Source organism: Anolis sagrei, chromosome 4, assembly GCF_037176765.1.
Source record: "Anolis sagrei isolate rAnoSag1 chromosome 4, rAnoSag1.mat, whole genome shotgun sequence".
Taxonomy (NCBI): Eukaryota; Metazoa; Chordata; class Lepidosauria; order Squamata; family Dactyloidae; genus Anolis; species Anolis sagrei.
The window spans coordinates 104,419,817-104,442,113 of record NC_090024.1 but is presented as its reverse complement, the minus strand read 5'-3'; the positions used below and the strand labels follow the sequence as shown (position 1 = coordinate 104,442,113).

The 22,297-nt window shown below is 38.5% G+C and overlaps 1 protein-coding gene across 1 annotated transcript in view; it reads left to right on the top strand.

Annotated features, from left to right (window-relative positions):
- Positions 1 to 22,297, top strand: part of ANKS6 (ankyrin repeat and sterile alpha motif domain containing 6) — a 41,159-nt gene that overhangs the window by 2,277 nt on the left and 16,585 nt on the right. The window contains exons 2-10 of the mRNA XM_060774640.2: positions 3,977 to 4,473; positions 9,234 to 9,278; positions 11,159 to 11,363; positions 13,120 to 13,226; positions 13,336 to 13,484; positions 14,185 to 14,389; positions 14,883 to 14,932; positions 17,693 to 17,884; positions 21,794 to 21,959. Coding sequence (XP_060630623.2) covers positions 3,977 to 4,473; positions 9,234 to 9,278; positions 11,159 to 11,363; positions 13,120 to 13,226; positions 13,336 to 13,484; positions 14,185 to 14,389; positions 14,883 to 14,932; positions 17,693 to 17,884; positions 21,794 to 21,959 — 1,616 coding nt within the window. The remainder of the gene's footprint in view (positions 1 to 3,976; positions 4,474 to 9,233; positions 9,279 to 11,158; positions 11,364 to 13,119; positions 13,227 to 13,335; positions 13,485 to 14,184; positions 14,390 to 14,882; positions 14,933 to 17,692; positions 17,885 to 21,793; positions 21,960 to 22,297) is intronic.

The following is a 22,297-nucleotide window of genomic DNA, read 5'->3' as shown; positions in this document are numbered from 1 at the left end:
AAATGCCTCTAGACCAGGGGTCCTCAAACTAAGGCCCGGGGGCCGGATGCGGCCCTCCAAGGTCATTTACCCGGCCCTCACTTAGGGTCAACCTAAGTCTGAAACGACTTGAAAGCACATAACAACAACAATCCTATCTCATCAGCCAAAAGCAGGCCCACATTTCCCATTGAAATACGAATAAATTTATATTTGTTAACATTGTCCCTCATTTTAATTATTGTATTGTTTTAAAGTGTTTTTTACACTACAAATAATGTATGTGCAGCGTGCATAGGAATTCATATTTTTTTTCAAATTATAATCTGCCCCCCTAGCAGTTTGAGGGACTGTGACCTGGCCCTCTGTTTAAAAAGTTTGAGGACCTCTGCTCTAGAACATGGCCATATAGCCCGAAAAAAACCCACAAGAACCAAACAAACAAACATACAAAAGACACAGTTTGCAAGCTTGGTAGTTGATTAAATGTCCTTTGACCAGTATCTGGCCACTTGGAATGCCTCTGGTGTTGCCGCAAAAAGGTCCTCCATTGTGCATGTAGAAGGGCTCATGTTGCATTGCATTGTCTGTGGTTTGCTTTTTTTCTCCACACTCGCATGTCGTGATTTCCACTTTGTAGCCCCATTTCTTAAGGTTGGCTCTGCATCTCATGGTGCCAGAGCGCAGTCTGTTCAGCACCTTCCAAGTCGCCCAGTCTTCTGTGTACCCAGGGGAGAGTCTCTCATCTGGTATCACACACGGATTGAGGTTCTGGGTTTGAGCCTGCCACTTTTGGACTCTCGCTTGCTGAGGTGTTCCAGCGAGTGTCTCTGTAGATCTAAGAAAACTATTTCTTGATTTAAGTCATTGACGTGCTGGCTGATACCCAAACAAGGGATGAGCTGGAGATGTCTCTGCATTGGTCCTTTCACTATTGGCTGCTACTTCCCAGCAGATGTCAGGTGGTGCAATACCGGCTAAGCAGTGTAATTTCTCCAGTGGTGTAGTGCGCAGACACCCCGTGATAATGCGGCATGTCTCATTAAGAGCCACATCCACTGTTTTAGTGTGGTGGGATGTGTTCCACACTGGGCATGCATACTGAGCAGCAGAGTAGCATAGCGCAAGGGCAGATGTCTTCACTGTGTCTGGTTGTGATCCCCAGGTTGTGCCAGTCAGCTTTCGTATGATATTGTTTCTAGCACCCACTTTTTGTTTGATGTTCAGGCAGTGCTTCCTGTAGGTCAGAGCACGGTCCACAGTGACTCCCAGGTATTTGGGTGCGTTGCAATTAAAAAGGTAGAGATTTTCCCCTGACATGAAGTCCAGTCATGTCTGACTCTGGGGCATGGTGCTCATCTCCATTTCTAAGCCAAAGAGCCGGCATTGTCCGTAGACACCTCCAAGGTCATGACTGCATGGAGCGTCATTACCTTCCTGCCGGAGCAGTACCTATTGATCTACTCACATTTGCATGTTTTCGAACTGCTAGGTTGGCAGAAGCTGGGGCTGACAGCGGAAGCTTACGCCGCTCCTCAGATTCAAACCTGTGACCTTTCGGTCAACAAGCTCAGCAGCTCAGCGCTTTGACCCACTGCGCCATCGGGGGCTCCTCTGCTAATAATAATAATATTGTGTGATCCAGTACAACAGCCAGCAGAGTGATCTTGTTTGCTATGGACTCATCTTGTTGTTTTTCAAATAATAATAGTAGTAAAGTTACAGAAAGTGAACACATCAATCTACTCTGGGACTTCTGAATTCAGACAGACAGTGTTTTGGAGCACGATACTCCTGACCTCACGATCCTGTTAAAAAACAAAGTATGGATTGTCAATGTCACAATCCCAGGTGACAGCAGGTTTGAAGAGAAACAACTGGAAAAGCTGACACAATATGAGGATTTAAAGATCAAACTGCAAAGACTCTAGCACAAACCAGTAAGGGTGGTCCCAGTGGTGATCGGCACACTGGGTGCAGTGCCTAAAGACCTTGGCCTGCACTTAAGCACAATCGGCGCTGACAAAATTACCATCTGCCAGCTGCAGAAGGCCACCTTACTAGGATCTGCACGCATTATTCGCCGATACATCTCACAGTCCTAGACCCTTGGGAACTGTCCGACGTGTGATCCAACACAACAGCCAGTAGAGTGATTTTGTCTGCTGTGGACTCATCTTGTTGTGATTCAAATAATAATAATAATAATAATAATAATAATAATAATAATAATATCCTTATTTATATCCTGCTTTTCTCCCTCACGAGACCCAAAGCAGCTTACAACATATTAAAATAATATAAACAACAATCCATATATATCAATAATAAGTATAGAACATCATAAAATAAGCAGTTTAAAACAACAATAATATACATTCACATTCTTGGGCATCATGTCAGATTATATTGCACTTGGTTCCACTCTCCCGAATACACACAATGCTTTCCCAAAATGCATTCCTTCCCTTCCGATCTTAGAAGGAGGCAGACCAGACTATATAAATACGGCAAATAAATAAATAAATAAGATATGTCAACCTTCAAATACACCACCCCTGTCCTTCCCATGGAGCAGAGCATGGCAGGTGACCAGACCAGCTGTTTGCCACAATTTTGGAATATTATTGTGTAGGTCTCTTATATAGCAATTTTCTTCTGATGCTGTTCCAAAAAGTTGAAGAAGCTGTAAATGAGTGACAAGTTGTGTTCCAGCCTGAAACATCCAAACTCCCATCAGTTCCTTTTCTTCTTAACAGACATTGGTTTCCTTAACTTAAAAGAGCATTGTCTTTGACCATGTAAACATGTTGTTTTCCACCAAGAGTTAATAATAATCAGTCTGTGGTCATCAACAGTTCAGCATCTTTTAATTACAGTTCATGAATTTTCCTTTTGTAGTTTTCCAGGCTTCATTTCTTAGGATGGCATCTTTAGGTTGTATACACCCCAATTGTACAGATTTTTGTACAATTTCATTCATTTCATTTCAATACATTATATTTTATGACACAACCAGCTGGAGGGCCACAGTTGGAGGATGCCTGCCATAGATGATGAGTCAAGATACACATTATCTGAATTATTCACAAATGCTTTTTTCCCATTTGCCTAATTTTAGGAGGTTGCTCTGAATTTAATTGTTTCTCTTAAAAGAATCACATGTTTCTGGATCCTTGTGGAGAAAATGAGGGGTGGGATTTTGTATGTAGATATTTGTTTGTCAGAATTACAACTATTAACATGAGGTCAGGGATCTATAAAGAGGAAATCCCTACAAGGAGATGAACCCTCCCCTTCAGAAACTCACTACCGATGACCCTCCCACATTTGTGTATTTGATTAATCATGGATTTTATTGAAATGTTCTCTCTGTGAGTCTCTAGATCAGGGATCTTCAAACGTTTTAGGCTGAGGGCCAATTTATGGTCCCTCAGACTGATGGACTAGAGTTTGGGGGAAAAAACATGAATCAATTCCTATTCACACCACACAGATCTTATTTGTAGTGCAAAAAACCCCCTAAAAGAACAAAACAATATTTAAAATGAAGCACCAACATAAGCTTATGAGTATTTCAATGGGATGTGTGGGCCTGCTTTTGGCTGATGAGATAGTCAAGTCAATTAGGATTATTGTCCTTGTGTGCCTTCAAGTCATTTCAGACTTGGTACCATTCTAAATCTAAAGTTTAGGGTAGGGGCTGGGTAAGTGGTCTCAGAGGGGCGCATCCAGCCCATGGGCCTTAGTTTGGGGACCCCTGGTGTAAAATAAATGTAGTTTGATGCCACTTGAACTGCAATGGCTATTTGAATATGGACTCTGAGAGCTGCAGTTTGATGAGGCACCAGCCTTCTTTGGCAGAGGAGGCTGAAGACCTTGTCAACCTACAGCTCCTAGGATTACCTAGCATGGAGCCATGGTGGTTAAAGCAGCAATTGTACTTTCACCCTCCTGGGTGTTGTAACTTTTTCCTGTATTTTTTTCCCCATCAAAGATTTGGACATCTAATTGTGGCTCGCATCTTGCTGGAAAATGGTGCGGACCTTAATGCACAGAACAAATTGGGAGCCAGTGTCCTGACCATGGCCTCGAGGGGTGGCCACATCAGTGTGGTGAAATTGCTGCTGGAAGCTGGTGCGTACGTTGACAACTATGACCACTTGAATACTTGCTTGGACAACACGAAAGAGGAATTACCAGCTATCACCCCTCTCATGGCCGCTGTCCAGCATGGACACGAGGCAGTTGTCCATCTTCTGTTGGACTGGGGTGCCGATTGGAATTATACTTCAAAGACTATGGGGTGGACTCCACTGATGTTGGCAGCTGCTACCGGAAGGGTGAGTTTGGCCCAACAACTTATGAGCAGAGGAGCCAATCCTGACCATATGAATATGCTGCATAAAACGCCGTATGAAATATCTGTTGACTTCAGACATGACGATATGAAAGACTATTTGGCACCTTTAACCACCGTTAGACCCCAGACAGGTATGGATTGCTTACCTTTCATTGTGTCGTGAATTATAGGTAGTCAAATAATGATTTTCTTGAGCTTGATTGATGGTAAAGAGCAGGCCATCAGGTGTTAAAGTCATTTTCACTGAGAGCAACATCAGCATTATGGTTGCCTTCAAAGGGACTTTTATCATTGCAAGACTACCGTATATACTCGAGTATAACCCGACCTGAATATAAGCCGAGGCACCTAATTTTACCACAAAAAACTGGAAAAACATTGACTCAAGTATAAGCCGAGGATGGGAAATGTAACAGCTACTAGTACATTTCAAAATAAAAATGATACCAGTAAAATTACATTAATTGAGGCTTAATTGAGGTTAAATGTTTTTGAATATTTACCTAAAACTAATTTAAGATAAGATTGTCCAACTCTGATTGCACCATTATTCTAAGCTTCAGTGTAAATGTATTCATGCAATAATAACAGAGTAAAATAATACATGCAATAATAATAAAGTAAAATTATAAATGTAATAATAATAATAATAAGAGTAAAAGAATAAATGTAATAATAATAATAGAGAAAAATAATAAATGTAATAAAATAGCAATAATAGAGCAAAACAATGTAAATGTAATAATAATAAATAGAGAAAAATAATGTAATAATAATAATAACAGAGTAATAATAAAAACTTTGACTCGAGTATGTTTCGCTGTGCATTTGACTGACGACTCCTATGACAAATGACTTATATCATGACCTAAATCATGATCTGACTCTGAATTCCTATATTACATTACTATATTTATCTTTAAATTAAGTTGAATAGATCCTGTTAAATTGCTCTGTTTCCATGCTATTTCCTATGCTATTATACGTTTTCTATCCACCTTATTGAACCATCTCATTCTTTAATCAGTTTTGCATAGTGGTCCTCTTCCCCCTCCAAAATTTAGTCTGTTGTTGCTTTTGATGCTGTTATTGTTCTTGTTACGCTGTTATGCTGCTTTAAATTGTTATTGTTTTAATTGTATTTTGCTTTGGGTTTGGCCCCATGTAAGCCGCTCCAAGTCCCTTTGGGGAGATGGAGGTGGGGTAGGAAAAAGGTTCTTCTTCGGCAATAAGCCGAGGGAGGCTTTTTTAGTCTAGAAAAGGGCTGAAAAACTCTGCTTATACTCCAGTATATACGGTATATACATGTAACTATATTGCCCTGGTATTGAAAGCTCTGTGGGCCACATAAAACAATGTGATGGGCCAGATTCGACCTGCAGGTATTGTGTTTGACGTGTGTGATTTAAGTAATGGCTGTGACACTATGGAAAGGGAGGTGGCATTTTTCATCCATGCCCCTCTGCCAGGAGATCCACCAGCACAACAAACACAATTAGAAATGATAACAAATCATTTGTACTTTATTTTTGTCAAATATTCTGCTTTTTTTTGTCTTGAGGTATATTGGGGGCTGTGGATAGAGCTACTACATTTTTGATGTTTTTAAAGGCATTTTTAAAGTTATTGGGCAGGGAGGTTACAGTTTGGAAGGTCTTAATAACACTAGGAACGGCAAATTAGGGCATCTATAATCAGCATCCTCCACTCCTCATCTATGCCAACAAGTTCCATATTGCCCTGGAGAGAGGGGGCCGACCTGATCTCACCAGGAAGGGAGTTCCATAGCCGGGGGGGGGGGGGCAATCACCAAGAAGGCCCTGTCTCTTGTCCCCACCAATCATGATGCAGTAAATATCTTGTGAACCTTCAAATAAAACAAACAAGCATTTGATTGTTAGCACATTGTCAGTCTTTATGAGTCTGTTCTCATTTCTAAACCTTTGCTTCATCCAGAGGGTAACTTAAGCCTGTCAGTTAAAGATCATAGTTGTGTTAGCATACAGTAAATTTAGCAAAACTGTCTTAGCTAGTGATCTACAGCAATTGGAAAAATGCTTTAAAATGCAAAGAAGAACTTGGAGACATGTCTTGAGGTGTTCAATTGATGGATGTCTTTATTGGTACAAAATAATACACATCCCAATGTGTTTCTATTTCAAAAAGCCTCTGTCAAGGGACTATTTGAAATGTAACCTCGGAAAGTTTTGGAGATGAAACTCTCACACCATTTACTGGACAAAATGAAAAATTTGAAGAAGAAGCACGGACAGGCTGAAACACATTATTTTAACAAATAAACGTTGTGTTTCCAGTTTGATCTGTTGCCAGGGATCTTTTTGGTTATTTGAAATTAGTATGTGATTTCCCCACAGTTTCAGTGTCTGACAGTGTGCAACTCTCCACTCCGCAACTGATCCCTCTGCAATTTTTGTTATTAGACTTCTTCCTCCAGTTTGTCCTTACATTCCTCTGAACCACTGCCTCTTTTGTGTCCTAGCTCCCATTCCATGCTTCACTTGGCTTCAACATTTGCTTTCCCTGTTTCAGGCTATTTCTGCCATAGATGTGGGTCAAATGTCAGGAGACAATGCTTCTGGAACATGGTCATACAACCCAGAAAACTCACAGCAACCCAAAATAATAATAATAATAATAATAATAATAATAATAATAATTCCCTATGGGTAGCTTCTTTACTTGTGATTAATTATTTCCATGCTCTCAATTGAAATCATGACAAGAGTAGACAAAATGTTCCCTTTGTCATCGTTCCCATTATCTTAAAATGTATTTACAAACCACACAGTTATCTGGATAGCTCTTTATCAGTAACCACAATTCAAATCAGATAATCTGGATTATTTGCTTTGATAATCTAGATTATTTGGCAGTGTAGATCCAGCCTCAGGCAACAAATCCATTATATCCATCTACCATAACTGCTGGAAATAAATCAATCACTTTCAGACTCATTTTGGCCTTGTTCTTTGTCCATTTGTTTTAATAACCTCTCTCTTTTAAAAAAATCATGTAAGATCTCTTTTAGTGAATTTTATGTATGGCCCCATCCACACAGCTGAATAAAATCCCACATTTTCTGTGTTGAACTGAGATATATGGCAGTATGGACTCAGATAACCCAATTCAAAGCAGATATTGTGGGATTTTCTGCCTTGATATTCTGGGATGTAGGGCTGTGTGAAAGTGCCCTATGACAAATATATGTAGACATTTTTAAATGAAATGTTCATGGAGAGTGAGAATTAGATCCAATTAACTTTGGATTTAAGGGAAAGGGCTGTTGTTCAGTGGTAAACTGATTGTTTTGTATTCAGAAAGTTCTATATTCTATCCTGACATCTCAAGGTAAGGCTGGACAAGATTCCCCTCCTGATGCTACCAGTCAGTATCAACAATGTAAGGCAGATTCTTTTGGTTCTTAAGGCAGAATATAGAACACACACTATTAAAGGAGACGAAATGGCATCAATCTAAAATGGATGGTCTATTTCCCTGCTTCTTAAAACTGTAGGTCCTGATGCCAAATCAGATCTCCTTCGCTCAGTGTTGAGGTAATAAAAAATGTAACAACAGAAAACAGTTTCTGAATGCCACACATTTACACAAATCTGTTAGCAACAACATTCAGTGTTTACAGTGCACTCAGCAGAAAATGCTTCGACTGTACTCCACAAAAAGCCTGTTTAGTAAGTTTTGCAAATGCTGATTTATTACACTAGTAAAATTTGCAAAACAAAAAAAAAAAAACTATTCCTGGTTAGAAAGTGTTATTTCCTGTTCAATTGTGGAGTACTCGCTTTTTGTGGCTGCCACCAACTATGTTGAATTGGTTGAGACTCTGAGATATTCATTGAAAAAACAGTAACAAAATGTACTGCAGGATGTACCATGAAAACAAAGTTTTTGAAGTTTAATCAACTTTTCTGTGTTTTCATGATAGAACTAATTTTTTTTTGTCGTGCCAGGAGCGACCTGAGAAACTACAAGTCGCTTCTCGTGTGAGAGAATTGGCCGTCTGTAAGGACGTTGCCCAGGGGACACCCAGATGATTTGATGTTTTATCATCCTTGTGGGAGGCTTCCCTCATGTCCCCGCATGAACCAATTAGGAAATAACATTTATAACCCAGGAATGAAAATGATGTTAAATAGTGTTATCAGTAAATGTTTTATTTTTATATTTCTCTTATATACCTATATACCTGGGGTTACATTACATATTCTTGGGTCAAAAGGAGTTGCAAGTGGGAAAAGTTGAGATGCCCTGTCTAGTTAATCAAACCTTAGCATTAGGTAGTACTTTCTCTCTCTTTTTCCATGATGAGCATGCTGATAACATTCTTACAAGGAAATCTTCCTGTCTTTTTCTCTTTCAGCTAACTCCTTTATTCTTTTCATCTCTGCAATCGGAATCTCTGCCTTCATCCATATTGATGCTTCTTCTCCTTTCCTCCTGCCTTCTGCCTGATCCAGCCAATGCTTCATTAATACAAAAGATGGCTCCCAGGTATACCCTTTAGGTCTGAATTTTTATGTGGACTACAGAACAAATTTCTACGTGGGCTGTTGATTTCTGGTAAGGTTTGTTATGCCCTGGGAAAGGAACATTTCAGATAAATCCAAGGAGCTATCCAAGATGTTGAACTCTATTGCCCAAATGATAGAATTGGTACCTTATCAGTCCCCATGAAGGAAAACCATCTCAGTACACCATTCATGCTCTTGTATCACTTTGGTAATTTAGAAATTCAAATGCAAATGAGAAATTGTGCATTCAAAATATTGACATTAAAGTATTTCCACTGTTGTGACACAAGGTGCAGTTATGTAATAAATTTTACATTTTTCTTTTCTCTTCCCTCTATTAGATAAACAAAAGAGGCAACCTGATATCTTCCATGCTTTGAAAATGGGTAAGGCGTTTCAAAATCATACTCTCAGTCCATTCTAGTATATGATCACTACAGGCTTCTAGAAGTGGTCTACAGTCACTGATTTTGCTGGATGTTTGAAAGCAATAAAAGAACACTAGCCACTCTTGTTTTTGTAGCTCTTCAAAAGTTCAGTTTCTTCTGTCCTACTCTCACATTTTTTCTCTCTTTCCTTTCAGGTATTTCTCTCTGGCCTCCTCCTCTTTTCATCTTTGATGTAGAGTTATTCCAGCTTTCCTTCCACAGTAAAATTCTCTATTTTGCAGGTTCCTGCTTTCTAGTCAGTGACAACTAGCTGTGTCTAGGAATCTGTTTGGGGGGATTTGATTGAGCACCTTAAATTGGTCCCTTTAAAGTTTATAGTTAAACCCTGAAGTTAAAACCTGTCCACTGATTTAGAAGCCACCACTCACCACTGTTTCTCCATCTTAGATCTCTATAATTAGAATAGACTTTTCTTCTTTGCTAAACTATTCAAAATAATCTTCAGGATCAGATGAGGTAGTGGCCACAAGATGATGTCGAATTTAGAGTACCTTATCTTGGCAGTACTCAAACTAAATCACACTGTTGACTCTTTTAGTACAGTGGGACCTTGACTTAAGAGCATCCCAACTTAAGAGCATTTTGAGTTAGGAGCCATCACTCAGCTCAGGCTTCGCATTGACATAAGAGCAGCATTTTGAATTAAGAGCTAGTACTGGAGGGCACACTAGCATGAGAGTACTGAGCTTTAGGGCTTCAAAGGAGTAGCCTCTATGCCTCCATGCCTCGTATTCTTGTCTGCTTTGCTTTTGTCCGCTTTGAGGAACTTTGGATTAGTTGATTTTGTGTGGTTTTTATTCCTGGTATGTTTGGTTTCATGGAAAGAGACAGCAAGAGAGGGAGGGAGGCTGGAATGAGTATGCTGTGAAAAAAATAATGTGTCTACCTTTTTATCTGTGGTGTGTGCTTCCTTGCCAGAACTTTGTGCTTCTAGCAATTTAAAGTTGTTCTTTTTTAAAAAAAATTCCAGGTGAACGTGTATTTGTACATTATGCATTATTTATAAAGTACATTTTCTTAATTAAAAACACATAACAAAAATGGAGGGTTCGGGGAGGGGGGGCGGAACAGATTAATAGCCTTTAGGTGCATTTCAGTGGGAAAATTCACTTTGAGATAAGAGCATTTTGAATTAAGAGCTCAGTCAAAGAACAAATTAAACTCTTAAATCCAGGTATCACTGTATTGTGCTTCTTTTTAATCAGCAACTTCTCAGAATATGCAGTATCTGCCCACATCAAAAATTATTAAAATTAGAAAATTAGTATTAGAGTTTGCAAAAGCCGAATATTTTGTCTTAACCGCTAAGCTGTAGGAAATCTGTTGACCGGAAGGTAGGCAGTTCGAGACCACAAGTCAGGGTGAGCTCCTAGCTTCTGCTAACCTAACAGTTCAAAAGCATGCAATGCAAGTAGAGCAATAAGTACTACATCGGTGGGAAGGTAAAAGCGTATCACATGCAGACATGCTGTTAACACAGTCAGAGATGTCTATAGACAACAGGCTCCTAAGCATGGAAAAATGGAACAAGAGCACCTCCCCATGGCTGGAGTTGAGCATCACCTCCAGACACAGAGATGGAAAAAGGGGAAGGCCTTTACCTTTGTCTGTGTTGTATGTTGTTGTTCACTGTGTAAAAGGCATTGAATGTTTGCCTCATATGTGTATTGTAATCTGCTTTTAGTCCCTTCGGAGAGATAAAGCAGAATATAAATAAAGTGTATTTTTTTTTAAATCACACCTTTGTTTAGTTCAAACCAACACAATTCTTTTTATGGCCTGAAATTCTTAATTCAAAATGTTAACTGTCTCTGTAGGGAACTTGCAGCTGGTTAAAGAGATTACCGATGAAGACCCAGTTCAAGCCAATGTCCTTAATGATGATGGCGCTTCCCCACTCATGATTGCAGCTGTAACTGGACAGCTGCCCCTTGTACAGCTGCTTGTTTCAAGAAATGTGGATATTGACAAACAAGATAATGTCCATGGTTGGACAGCACTAATGCAGGCCACTTACCATGGGTAAGTAGTATTGTTATTTGTGTGGTTTGAACTAAGAAAGTTCAAGTATTGTTAAACATTGCAACATCTGTGTATTAACGGTATTAAACAAGTCTCAAGAATGCTATTGATAACTCTGACCTGGAATACAGAACAGAGTTGTATCAGTTAGTAAGCAATTGAATCATTTTGGCCACTGCAAGATCCTTAGCATAAAAACATTTGTTGTTAACAAAAAAACAAATAGGCAAAGTTTAGGAAGAATTAGAATGAAGAGTAGGTAATGTTCAGCCCTTTCTAAGATCCTGTTCTAATCTTTATTTAATCCCATGTTTCCTAGTCTTTGTCCCGTGGACCACCAGTGGTCCGCAAAACCTAAAATATGATCCGTATCCTCACAGTTACTACACCATTGCAGTGAGAGTGAAATCCTGTTATAGTGTTCAGTGTTCATAAAATCCAAACAGCCCAACCCAATTTTTTTTCTTGCCGTCTTTGTTTTTAGGCCTGTTTCTGGGATTATTTGGGGTGCTGATTCAGAAAATTGCATTGGCTAGACCACATCAGCCAATTAACTAATTATTAACTAATTATTAATTAATTATTAATATTATATTAATTCATTATTAACTATTTATTAACTATGTGGTCCCTGGTCAAGTGGTCCCCATTCAAACAAAGGTTGGGAACCACTGATCTATGCAAAACGTTGCACAGAAGCGAATTTTAGCCAAGTCCCATGTAAAAGACACACAGGCAAGAGGAAAAAAGAACCGAAAAACTTTACTCTTATCAGCAGAGGCATAAACCTGGAGTGTTGTATACAAAATCAAACAATGCAACAAACTTACAAAGTCCTTGTAAGTAACACAGAATAAGGCTTCATCATCTTCATTCAAATGAGAGAGCAAAACATAAACCTTGAGTAAATAGCTATTCCACCATAGTAAAGAGCATCGCTGTTAGAGCATAGCAGCATTACAGAATAGTGTATTGCTTCTCCAAACTGTATTCTAAAATCCATACAGTTATACCCCACCGGGTGTGGCCCAAACATGCTGGCTGACCTACATTAGCAGCTGCACATAATAATTAACATCATACTGTTTTTCTTTAGCACACACTTGATCCTGCTACAGCTTACTGTAACACAAATGACAATGCAAATGAGATCTACAGTAGACTCTCAGTTAACCAGCACTCATGGGGATTGATAGATTCCAGATTAAGGTAGTTTCTGGTGGCTTGAGAGTTACTATTAAAATAGGCCTAGCTAATACGATACCCCATATCAAAAACTCTGTATTGACATGTTATTAATATTGAAATACAGCCATTAAATGCAAATTAATACAAACTTAACTTAATATAACATAGTTTTACTGTTTTATTTAAAGTATTACTTCTTAAATTTGCTTGAGAGTTCCTGTTGCTTGAGTTCCGGTTAAGTGAGAGTACTATAATACAAACTATGAACTTATTATCTCATGGTTTCTGTGAATGCTTATAAAGCAGGCATGGGCAAACTTTGGCCCTTGAGGTATTTTGGGCTTCAACTCCTACAATTCCTAACAGTCTCAGGCTTCTTCCTCAGCTTAAGCAGCGGAGCGGGAAAAGGAAAGGGCCTGACACTATTAGAAATTGTGGGAGTTGAAGTCCAAAACACCTGCAGGGCCCAAGTTTGCCTGTTATAGAGCATATTGTGACAAAATCAAATGGTACAGAAATTTAACTTTACAATCGATGCACCTCACTTATATTTTGTTTTCTTTACAAGAAATAAAGAAGTTGTTAAGTACTTATTGAATCAAGGAGCTGATGTCAATCTACGTGCTAAAAATGGATACACAGCTTTTGACCTGATCATGCTTCTGAATGATCCAGGTATTTCCCTCTCCTTCCATCTCTGTAGCGTGTGATGTTTTTCATAAAAACAAAATCATCTTTTACGAATGTATTTGAAGTACAGAATTAATATGTGTGCATTTTTCAGATGCAGAACTTGTACGGTTGCTCGCTTCGGCCTGCATGCAAATAGACAAAGAAAAGAATAAGCAGAACAACAAAGCAACAACGCCTTCATCCAGAAATAAGCAAACAGTAGATATCCCAATGTTGCCTGATGACAAGGGAGGATTGAAGGTATGCATATTCCATACGTTTTATCTCACAACCTTCTACAAAGGAATCTAACAACAGTGTTCTCCTGCCTTGCTTTGGCTCTTCACGAAAGCTGGTCAGAAAAAAGCCACAATTTCTTAGCCTACTCTGATTATGTGCAGTGTTGGTAGCATAAATGTGATATTGTAGTTATCAACTTAGCAGGGAATAAATGACACCTTGTCATTGTGCTAAATATTTACGGGGAGGCCCTGCTCTCGGTCCCGCCTTCGTCACAGGCGCGGTTGGCGGGGACGAGGGACAGGGCCTTCTCGGTGGTGGCCCCTCGGCCTTACCTGTAGACATCAGACAGGCCCCTTCGCTGCTGGCGTTCCGGAGGAAGGTTAAGACTTGGCTCTACGAACAAGCGTTTGGCTAAACAGTGCAACTGAACACAGGAAGACGGTAAAATTGAACATAGGAAATGGTACAAGGATTATGAGAACGGATTCTGATTTGTTATTGAGGCGTTATGATATGATAATGATTGTTTGATTTTGTCTGCTGTATATGATGTGTTTTAATCGCTTAGGATATTGTTGTGATAACCTGTATTGTGTAAACTGCATTGAGTCGCCTAATTAGGCTGAAAAATGCGGCATAGAAATAAAGCAAATAAATAAATAAATAAATAATTGACCATAAAAGGAAACAATCAATTATCATGTTTTTTCTTTTCCAGTCATGGTGGAGCAGGATGTCCAATAGGTTTCGGAAGCTGAAGCTGACCCAAACTTTGAATCATGGGTTTTCCATAAATCCATCTGTGCCTTTCCCAGAAGAGTCTAAATCGCCATTTGATTGTACAATGAAGGCCACCGACCAAAGTGACAGTTCTTTAAATCATGAGGCTACTGCAGCTTGGACAACAAACAGCAAATCTAATGGTAAAAATAAATTACTAGAAATATACTTAGGTTTTTCTGTATACATACCCATAAATATAGTCCAACTGAAATTAACATGTTCAAAGTAGTTAGCAGCTATATCAGGCAAGGACAAACTTTCTAACTTGGGGGCTGCATGCTAGCACCCCCTGTTAAGAGGATTGGCTGCCCAGGAAGGTAAGGATGAACGAAAAAGAGAAGGAAGGAAGGATGAAAGGAAGGAAGGGAAGAATGGAAGGAGAAAGAGGAAGGTAAGGGAGGGAGAGAGGTAAGGGGGAAGGAAAACAAAGGGAAGGAAGGAAGGAAAGAATGGAAGGAGAAAGACAGAGGTAAGGAAGGAAGTTCCTAACTATCTGAAAGCAGTAGTTATACTATGCGCAAAAGCCCTTTCATTTTCCTAGGCGAAATGATGGCACTGTATCACATTAGATGCATTTTTATATATGTTTAAAATAGTATTATTAATGGGTGGTCTATGTCTTTTTTTCTTCAGGTATAGGAGTCACAAAAGCAGGAAAGGATGCTGAATTACTGACAACAGTAGTAAGTCAGACTATATCACTGTACCAAGGATTTGGCGGATTGTTCAGCAACTCTTGCTGGAAAAATGTTTGCTCCCAAATATCTTGACAAGAAAAAGTAATTGTAATATTATTGACATAAGATACAGATCTCCCTCCCCCCTCCAACCCATATGGAATGAAAGAGGGAAGTTGTACATGGTTTAGATAGTTTGGAGCAGAATCCAGTGACCCAAAAAGCTTGGCCTAAATATTGGCGCTGGCTCAGAATGAATTTTCCAAACTTTCACTTAATCAATGTAATGAATGAGATATAAGAAGTAGTGTAACTTTAGACTGATAAAACAGATGGTATCCCATAGATACGATTTTCTATAATGTCAAGCTAGAAAAGTGAACTGATACTATTATATTCTGCTTCAAGAGAAATAGACCCATTCTATTAAAGTAGCCCACGTTCAGATAAACACTGAAGAAGCAGAATGGAATTTATGTCTTAAAAACTCAGCAAGAAATTAATCAAATTTACAAGAATATTTCCTGGTTTTAGTATAGACAATGAAGAGAATATTATAATAAAGATAAAACAGTAGGATTTGCTGAAAAAGAATCTTTTTGGGACAAAATAATGTTATTGGAAAAGAAAGTAATTACAAAAATCGATACGAAATTGGTAGAATGGGCTATAGAAACAGAACAAGTGAAAGATTGTATGGTTAAATGGGCAGCCAATGTTGGTCATACAATAAAATGGGAGGAATGGGAAAGAATATGGAATCGTAAATTGAAATATACATATTTTACACTGCCCTATCTCCCAGTGTTTACATTTTAATCTTTGGATTTGGCCCTGCCCACTGTGATCATTTTTAGTTGTTTTAATGTTTTGATTTTATATTGTTTTGCTGCTTATTTACATTGGTTCTGTATTTTATGTTATTTTATTTTCTGATATTCTGTTGTGTTTTTGTGTTATATTGTGTTTACTGTATTGATGGGCGTGGCCTCATGTAAGCCACTCCGAGTCCCCTCGGGGAGATGGTGGCGGAATATAAATAAAGTTTTATTATTATTATTTTATTATATGCCTACAATTTGAAAGAGAACTGATAAAAAAGGATGTACCAGTGGTATATAACCGCTCAAAAACTAGCAAAAATGTTGCAAAAATATACAAAATAAATGTTGGTAGTGCGAAACCCATGAGGGCACTTTCTACTACATGTGGTGGACATGTAGAAAAACAAAGGACTATTGAAAGGAAATACAAGAATTAACTCAAGAAAATACTTGACACAAAAATACATCTGAAACTGGAACATTGCTTATTGGGAATAATGGATACAGCTATGGATACAAATAAAGACATACTTTTTAACTACTTAGTAACTGCTACCAGAATAGTTTATGCAAGGAGTTGAAGAGTAAAAGAAATACCTTCAACAGAACAATGGTTAATAAAAACAATGGAAATTATGAATATGAACAAATTAACTCAATTATTAGCAAAACACCAAGGAAAAAAGGAAAATAATGATATAGTAAAATCAAATAAAAAGAAAATCTGTCTCACAAGGAAGAAGAATGAAAAGGGGAAGCAACAATTAAAAAGAAGGAATTAGGGACAATAATAAATCACAATGAAGAAGATTGGAAATTGATATTTATTTACCTTATTTATTTACCTTACTTATATATCGCTGTTCTCAGCCCGAAGGCGGCTCACAGCGGTTCACAACAAATACAAACAGCAAAAATTCAGTGCTACAGTATAGAAACAGTTAACTACTCCCCCATTCTTCTCATCCCTCTTTTTTCTTTTCTTTCTTATTTCTCTCATTTTCTTTTCCACAGAGCCTTCTCCTTCCCTGTCTATTCCACCCTATATTATTTTAAGATATTGTAAATAGCATACTCTAATACAATTTATTTATTTATTTGCTTTATTTCTATACCGCGTTTCTCAACCTAATTAGGCGACTCAATGCGGTTTACACAATGTAAATTAACACAACAATAACAATTAAAACACATCATGCACAATAACAAAATACACAATTAATCATTCATACATAATGCCTCGATCACAAAGCAAAATCCAATCTCATAATCCTTGTGCCATTCCTATGTTCAATTTACCGTCATCCTATGCTCGGGGGTCGCATAACAATTTATATAATTATATAATTTATATATTTATATAAATATATTTATATAATACAATTATATAATACAATTTATATAGATAGATAGATAGATAGATAGATAGATAGAGCCCCCGGTGGTGCAGTGAATCAAAGCGCTGAGCTGCTGAACTTGCTGACCAAAAGGTCACAGGTTTGAATTTGGGGAGTGGCGTGAACTCCCTCTATTAGCCCCAGTTTCTGCCAACCTAACAGTTCAAAAACATGCATATGTGAGTAGATCAATAGGTACCGCTCCAGCGGGAAGGTAATGGTGTGCCATGCAGTCATGCTGGCCACATGACCTTGGAGGCGTCTACGGGCAGCTTAGAAATGGAGATGAGCACCAACCCCCAGAGTCGGACAAAACTAGACTTAATGTCAGGGGAAAACCTTTACTATAAAGATAAATAAACCCATTCTAACTAACCACATGTGGATTGATTGAGTGATTTTTAAAGTTGGGGTGTTTTTTTTTTAGTTCTAAGCAGTTATATCTATTACTGACATTTTTATAATTCATGATTTTATTTCCTCGGTTGTCAGTGTCAGAAATCTTTTCTGTTAACATTTTTTTTCTTTGCTTCTTCCCTGAATAGTTAAGAAGTGGGGCTCCATTTACAAGATTGCCTAATGACAAACTGAAAGCTGTAATTCCACCTTTCTTGCCTCCTTCACGTTTTGAGCTGTGGAATTCTGACAGGATACAAACAAACAAAGACGGCAACACCGAGCAAACAAGGCTTGGCCTCCCACACAAAACTAGCAGTGAAAGTGGAAATTATGATAAAGTAAGAGAAATAAAATAATGCTATATTTCTATATATAGTATAGAAAAATATATACTATATTTCATCTTTAGTAGTCAGTGATTGCACTCGTATCTTTCTTTTCCATTAAATCAAAGAGCTTATTTAGTTTTTCACAATCCATTTGAGATTTTATAAAGCAAAATGTTTTACTTGCAATTTGAACGTTATTAGTTCTTTAGGCAGCAGCTCTGTATTCATTCACCTGGGAGTAAGCCCCGGTTAATCTATGTCGGCTAACTTTTGGGAAGGAAAGTTAATGCTTATACTGTTAGAGTTTTGTACTGTACTCAGAAAATGAGAGGCAGAAAGGAAATGAGATTGAATTCATTCAGTCTGTTTTCTCAGGAGTGTATAAGCTTTCAATTCACACAAAGCTTGCAGAGTAAGAGAAACTGAGACTTGTTTGTAGTCATCAAAAAAGATTCCCCCTTGTAAATTGCTTTGGAAAATGTTTACCACTTTTGAATCCTTCCTTATAAGCAGCTCAGTCCATCAAACATACACTTATCCTATTTATTCTCACAAACCAAATGTAGAAGTATTGAGTTAAATGAGTTGAATATATATTTAGGGGGAACAACATTACACTGAAAAATAGTCTTCTGCTTACATTTTAAACTGAGACCTTACCAAGCCGGCACAATTGATTTGAGTAATCTGCATTGAATTCAGAGTAACTAAAGTGTCCAACTTCGTTGCGTGTATTTGGTGAGAATATGCAAGAATATCCTGTCACCTCATGTTAATTTTCTTGTAGCTGATAATGTGTTTTATTATTTTTTTTCACATGAAAATATTGACTTACCCAAGAAAGTAATAATTGTGCTTTGGATTTTTTTCACAGATTTGCTACATTTGTACGCAGAACAAATTTTAATATATTTTGTAGAGATTGTAATGTTAAAAGAGAGGAGTGGGTGTTTGGCATGAAACTGGCCTCACTTTTCTGTGCTCATGCATTCTCTAGTGAACTCTATGCTCTCGCCACTCATCTCTACTGCCAGGCTTTCCCTTCCCCATTGTCACCAGTTGACTGTCATGTACATTTAGATTTTAATTTTCAAAATATGTATGTCACAGTATGTATTAATATACTCTATATGGGGGCCTTCAAACCATAAGACATGCAAAAAAAAAAAAAACAGTGCTGCTAACATTGGGAATCAGGGTCCTAGATCTATGAGGCTACTTCCAACTCTGTGATTTTATGACTGTATTTTTTATATACGTGCAAAGTGGCTAAAAATCAATTAGTAATTTATTTCAGAGACTTAGATGGCCCCCTGCATTGTTTTGTAAAAATTCAAAGGGGTCTCATTTTATTATTTATTTATTTATTTATTTATTTATTTATTTACACCATTTCTACCCCGCCCTTCTCACCCCCGAGGGGGGGCTCAAGGCAGCTAACACAGGCAGCAATTCGATGCCACAGTATCAGTAACACAATATAAAATAATACATAGCAAGTTAAAAACAGTAACCTTAATTATAAACACATAATCACATAGTCATATAATCATATAGTCACAAAGTCACATAGCCGTTTCCAATTGTCATAACAGTCCTGTGGTCTGGGTTCAGTGTCTAAAGTGCTGGTGTGCTCACTAGCCAAAGGCCTGGCTCCAAAACCACGATATTAGTTTTTTTCCTAAAAGAAAGGAGGGAGGACGCCAATCTAATCTCGCTGGGGAGCGAATTCCACAAGTGGGGGGCCACCACTGAGAAGGCCCTGTCCCTTGTCCCCACCAGATGGGTTTGCGAAGCTGGTGGGACCGAGAGCAGGGCCTCCCCAGTAGATCTTAAATTACGAGGTGGAACATACTGCCTTCCCAAACTGCAAATGCTGCTGAATTTTGAGTCCTGCTCTAAACACAACCAGATCTGTGTTGAGATCTACCACTTTTTAATCAGAGCAAAACAAAACAACAAATGGCAATAATACATTCTCTTTGAGTACTCGATGAGAGAGTGATTTGGCCAAAACGTTTGGACAAGTAAGCTGGGCCGGAGCCATATAGGTAGGGTTTTGAGACAATTTTGTTTCTTAATCCGAATCTCCCAAGCTTCGTAATTGTTTTGTTAAGATTTGTTCCTTTAGTGACAATGGGGCAACTTCTGAGACTATTTTCTCCATCATCAGGATGAAGCTTGACACACTTGTAGGCAACATTTATGACTTTAAGCCTTCCAAGTTTCAAAACATTTTGGTCATCCACTGATTTTTAGGACATTTTAAAAGGTTTTACAAATATATATATATTAAAAACTACAAGAGGTATCCCCATGAATTTTTGCACATTGAGACAACCTAAGCAGGGTATCAGTCCTGCAAAGTTTTAGAAACATTGGTTCACCTACTGATATTTAGGAATTTTAAAAAGTGTTTTCAATTAATTTTTTAAAAAAAAAATCACAGCTTGAAATGCTCCAAAACAACAAATCTTTACTATTATCTCCGAAATTTTTCTTACGCTTCTGTTTCATTTCATAGTGCTTCAGAGGGGATCTCGTGCCGATGAGTATTTTGGAGATTTGTATTAACGAATCATACAAATCTCCGAATTACAAAATGGATCCCCAAAGCTTTGCACAGCCCTATTACTTACATTCACATCCTTCCTTTCCTCCCTTGAAGTCAAGCTTGCATACACGGCTATCATCCCCCAACCTTATATTCACAGCAATCTTATACAAGAGGCTGTGGGTGACATTCCAAAGTCATTCATTTAGTTTCATGGCTCAGTAGAGGCTTTAACTTGAATCTCCAGTACTTTAACCACTATATAACATTGACTAGTGACATATATTCCAAAGGCAGGGCATGATTCATGCAAATATGCCTGGCTGCAGAGAAACAAAGTCTGCAGCCTTTTAGGAACAACAATTAAGTTTGCAAATTTTAGTTTTTCCAGTCTTCAAACTGATCCTATTTCCTCGTGTCCGTTCCCAAGTAGTAGGATCGAAGTCAGTTCAGTCTGTAATTGGCGAATCAATTATAATGTGAGGTGTGAAGGATTGCCCATTACTGAAAGCCAATGGCCTTGACCTATAAAGCCCTATACGGTTCTGGCCCAGCTTACTTGTCCGAACATATCTCCCTCTATGTCCCACCTCGAAACTTACAATCTTCCGGAGAGGCCTTGCTCTCGTTCCCACCTTCATAGCAAATGCGCTTGGTGGGGACGAAGGACAGGGCTTTCTTGGCGGTGGCCCCCCGCCTATGGAACTCGCTCCCCAGCAAAATTAGGTCAACTGCTTCCCTCCTTTCCTTCAGGAAAAAGTTGAAGACGTGGCTATGGGACCAGGCATTTGGATAGCAGGTGGACAATAAAAATTATGACAATGCTATGGAAAACAGACTATGGACAGGCTTCGGATTAAGTTGTTGATTGTAGAACTTGGACTTGACATGGCAACTAATTCTATTTTGTTCTATTTTATATGGTTTTAAATTTAACGTCAATGTTTTACTGATTATGTAACTGTTGTTTTATCTGTTGTATATGTGGGGCATCGAATTGCTGCCATCTATAAACCACCCTGAGTCCCCCTTCAGGGGTAGAGAAGGGTGGGGTACAAATATTTGAAATAAATAAATATAAAGAAATAAATAAGTGACCAAAGGACTACTAGAATGGATAGGGATTTGAGTCTAGAACTCATATGTATTGATTCCAGACCTGTAACCACGATAGTACTCTAGCTTTCCAGTGTTCCCCAAGGTCATGAATTTAAAGATTACATGATTGACTTTGACTCTTACTTCTTGTGCTGTTCCTTCCTTTTGTTTAGACATTTGTCTTCCTTCCAGTATGACAGCATTGACTGCCTCATTTTGTGAGTACTAGTCGAAAGTTGAACATACATTTCTTTTTCCTCTTCCAGGGATCCTTAACTAGAAATACCAGGCCCATTAAGCTGTCAACTTTTGCAAGAAGACCTCCTACACCTTCCAACTCAAGCAATTTCAACCATTCCCCTCACTCTTCTGGTGGCTCTAACAGCATTGCAGGAGTTAACAGGCATGGTGGAGAAATGCATAATAAATCAGGTGCTTATAGATATAGGCATTTATTCAGATATGAAGATAGTTGTGTGTGACAGAGAGAAAGTGGGTGGGTGGTGTTGACTTAACTGCTCAAGCTTCCAACTCTTCGTGATCTCATGGACCAGCCCATGCCAGAGATCCCTGTCAGCTGTGGCCACCCCCAGCTCCTTCAGAGTCAAGCCAGTCACTTCATCTGGTTTGGGCTCCACCTATCTTCGCGATCGCATCTCCTTCTATGAACCGGCTTGAACTTTAAGATCTTCCAGGAGGCCCTTCTTTTGCTCTCACCACCATCACAAGCACGGTTGGTGGGGACGAAAGAGAGAGCATTCTCAGTGGTG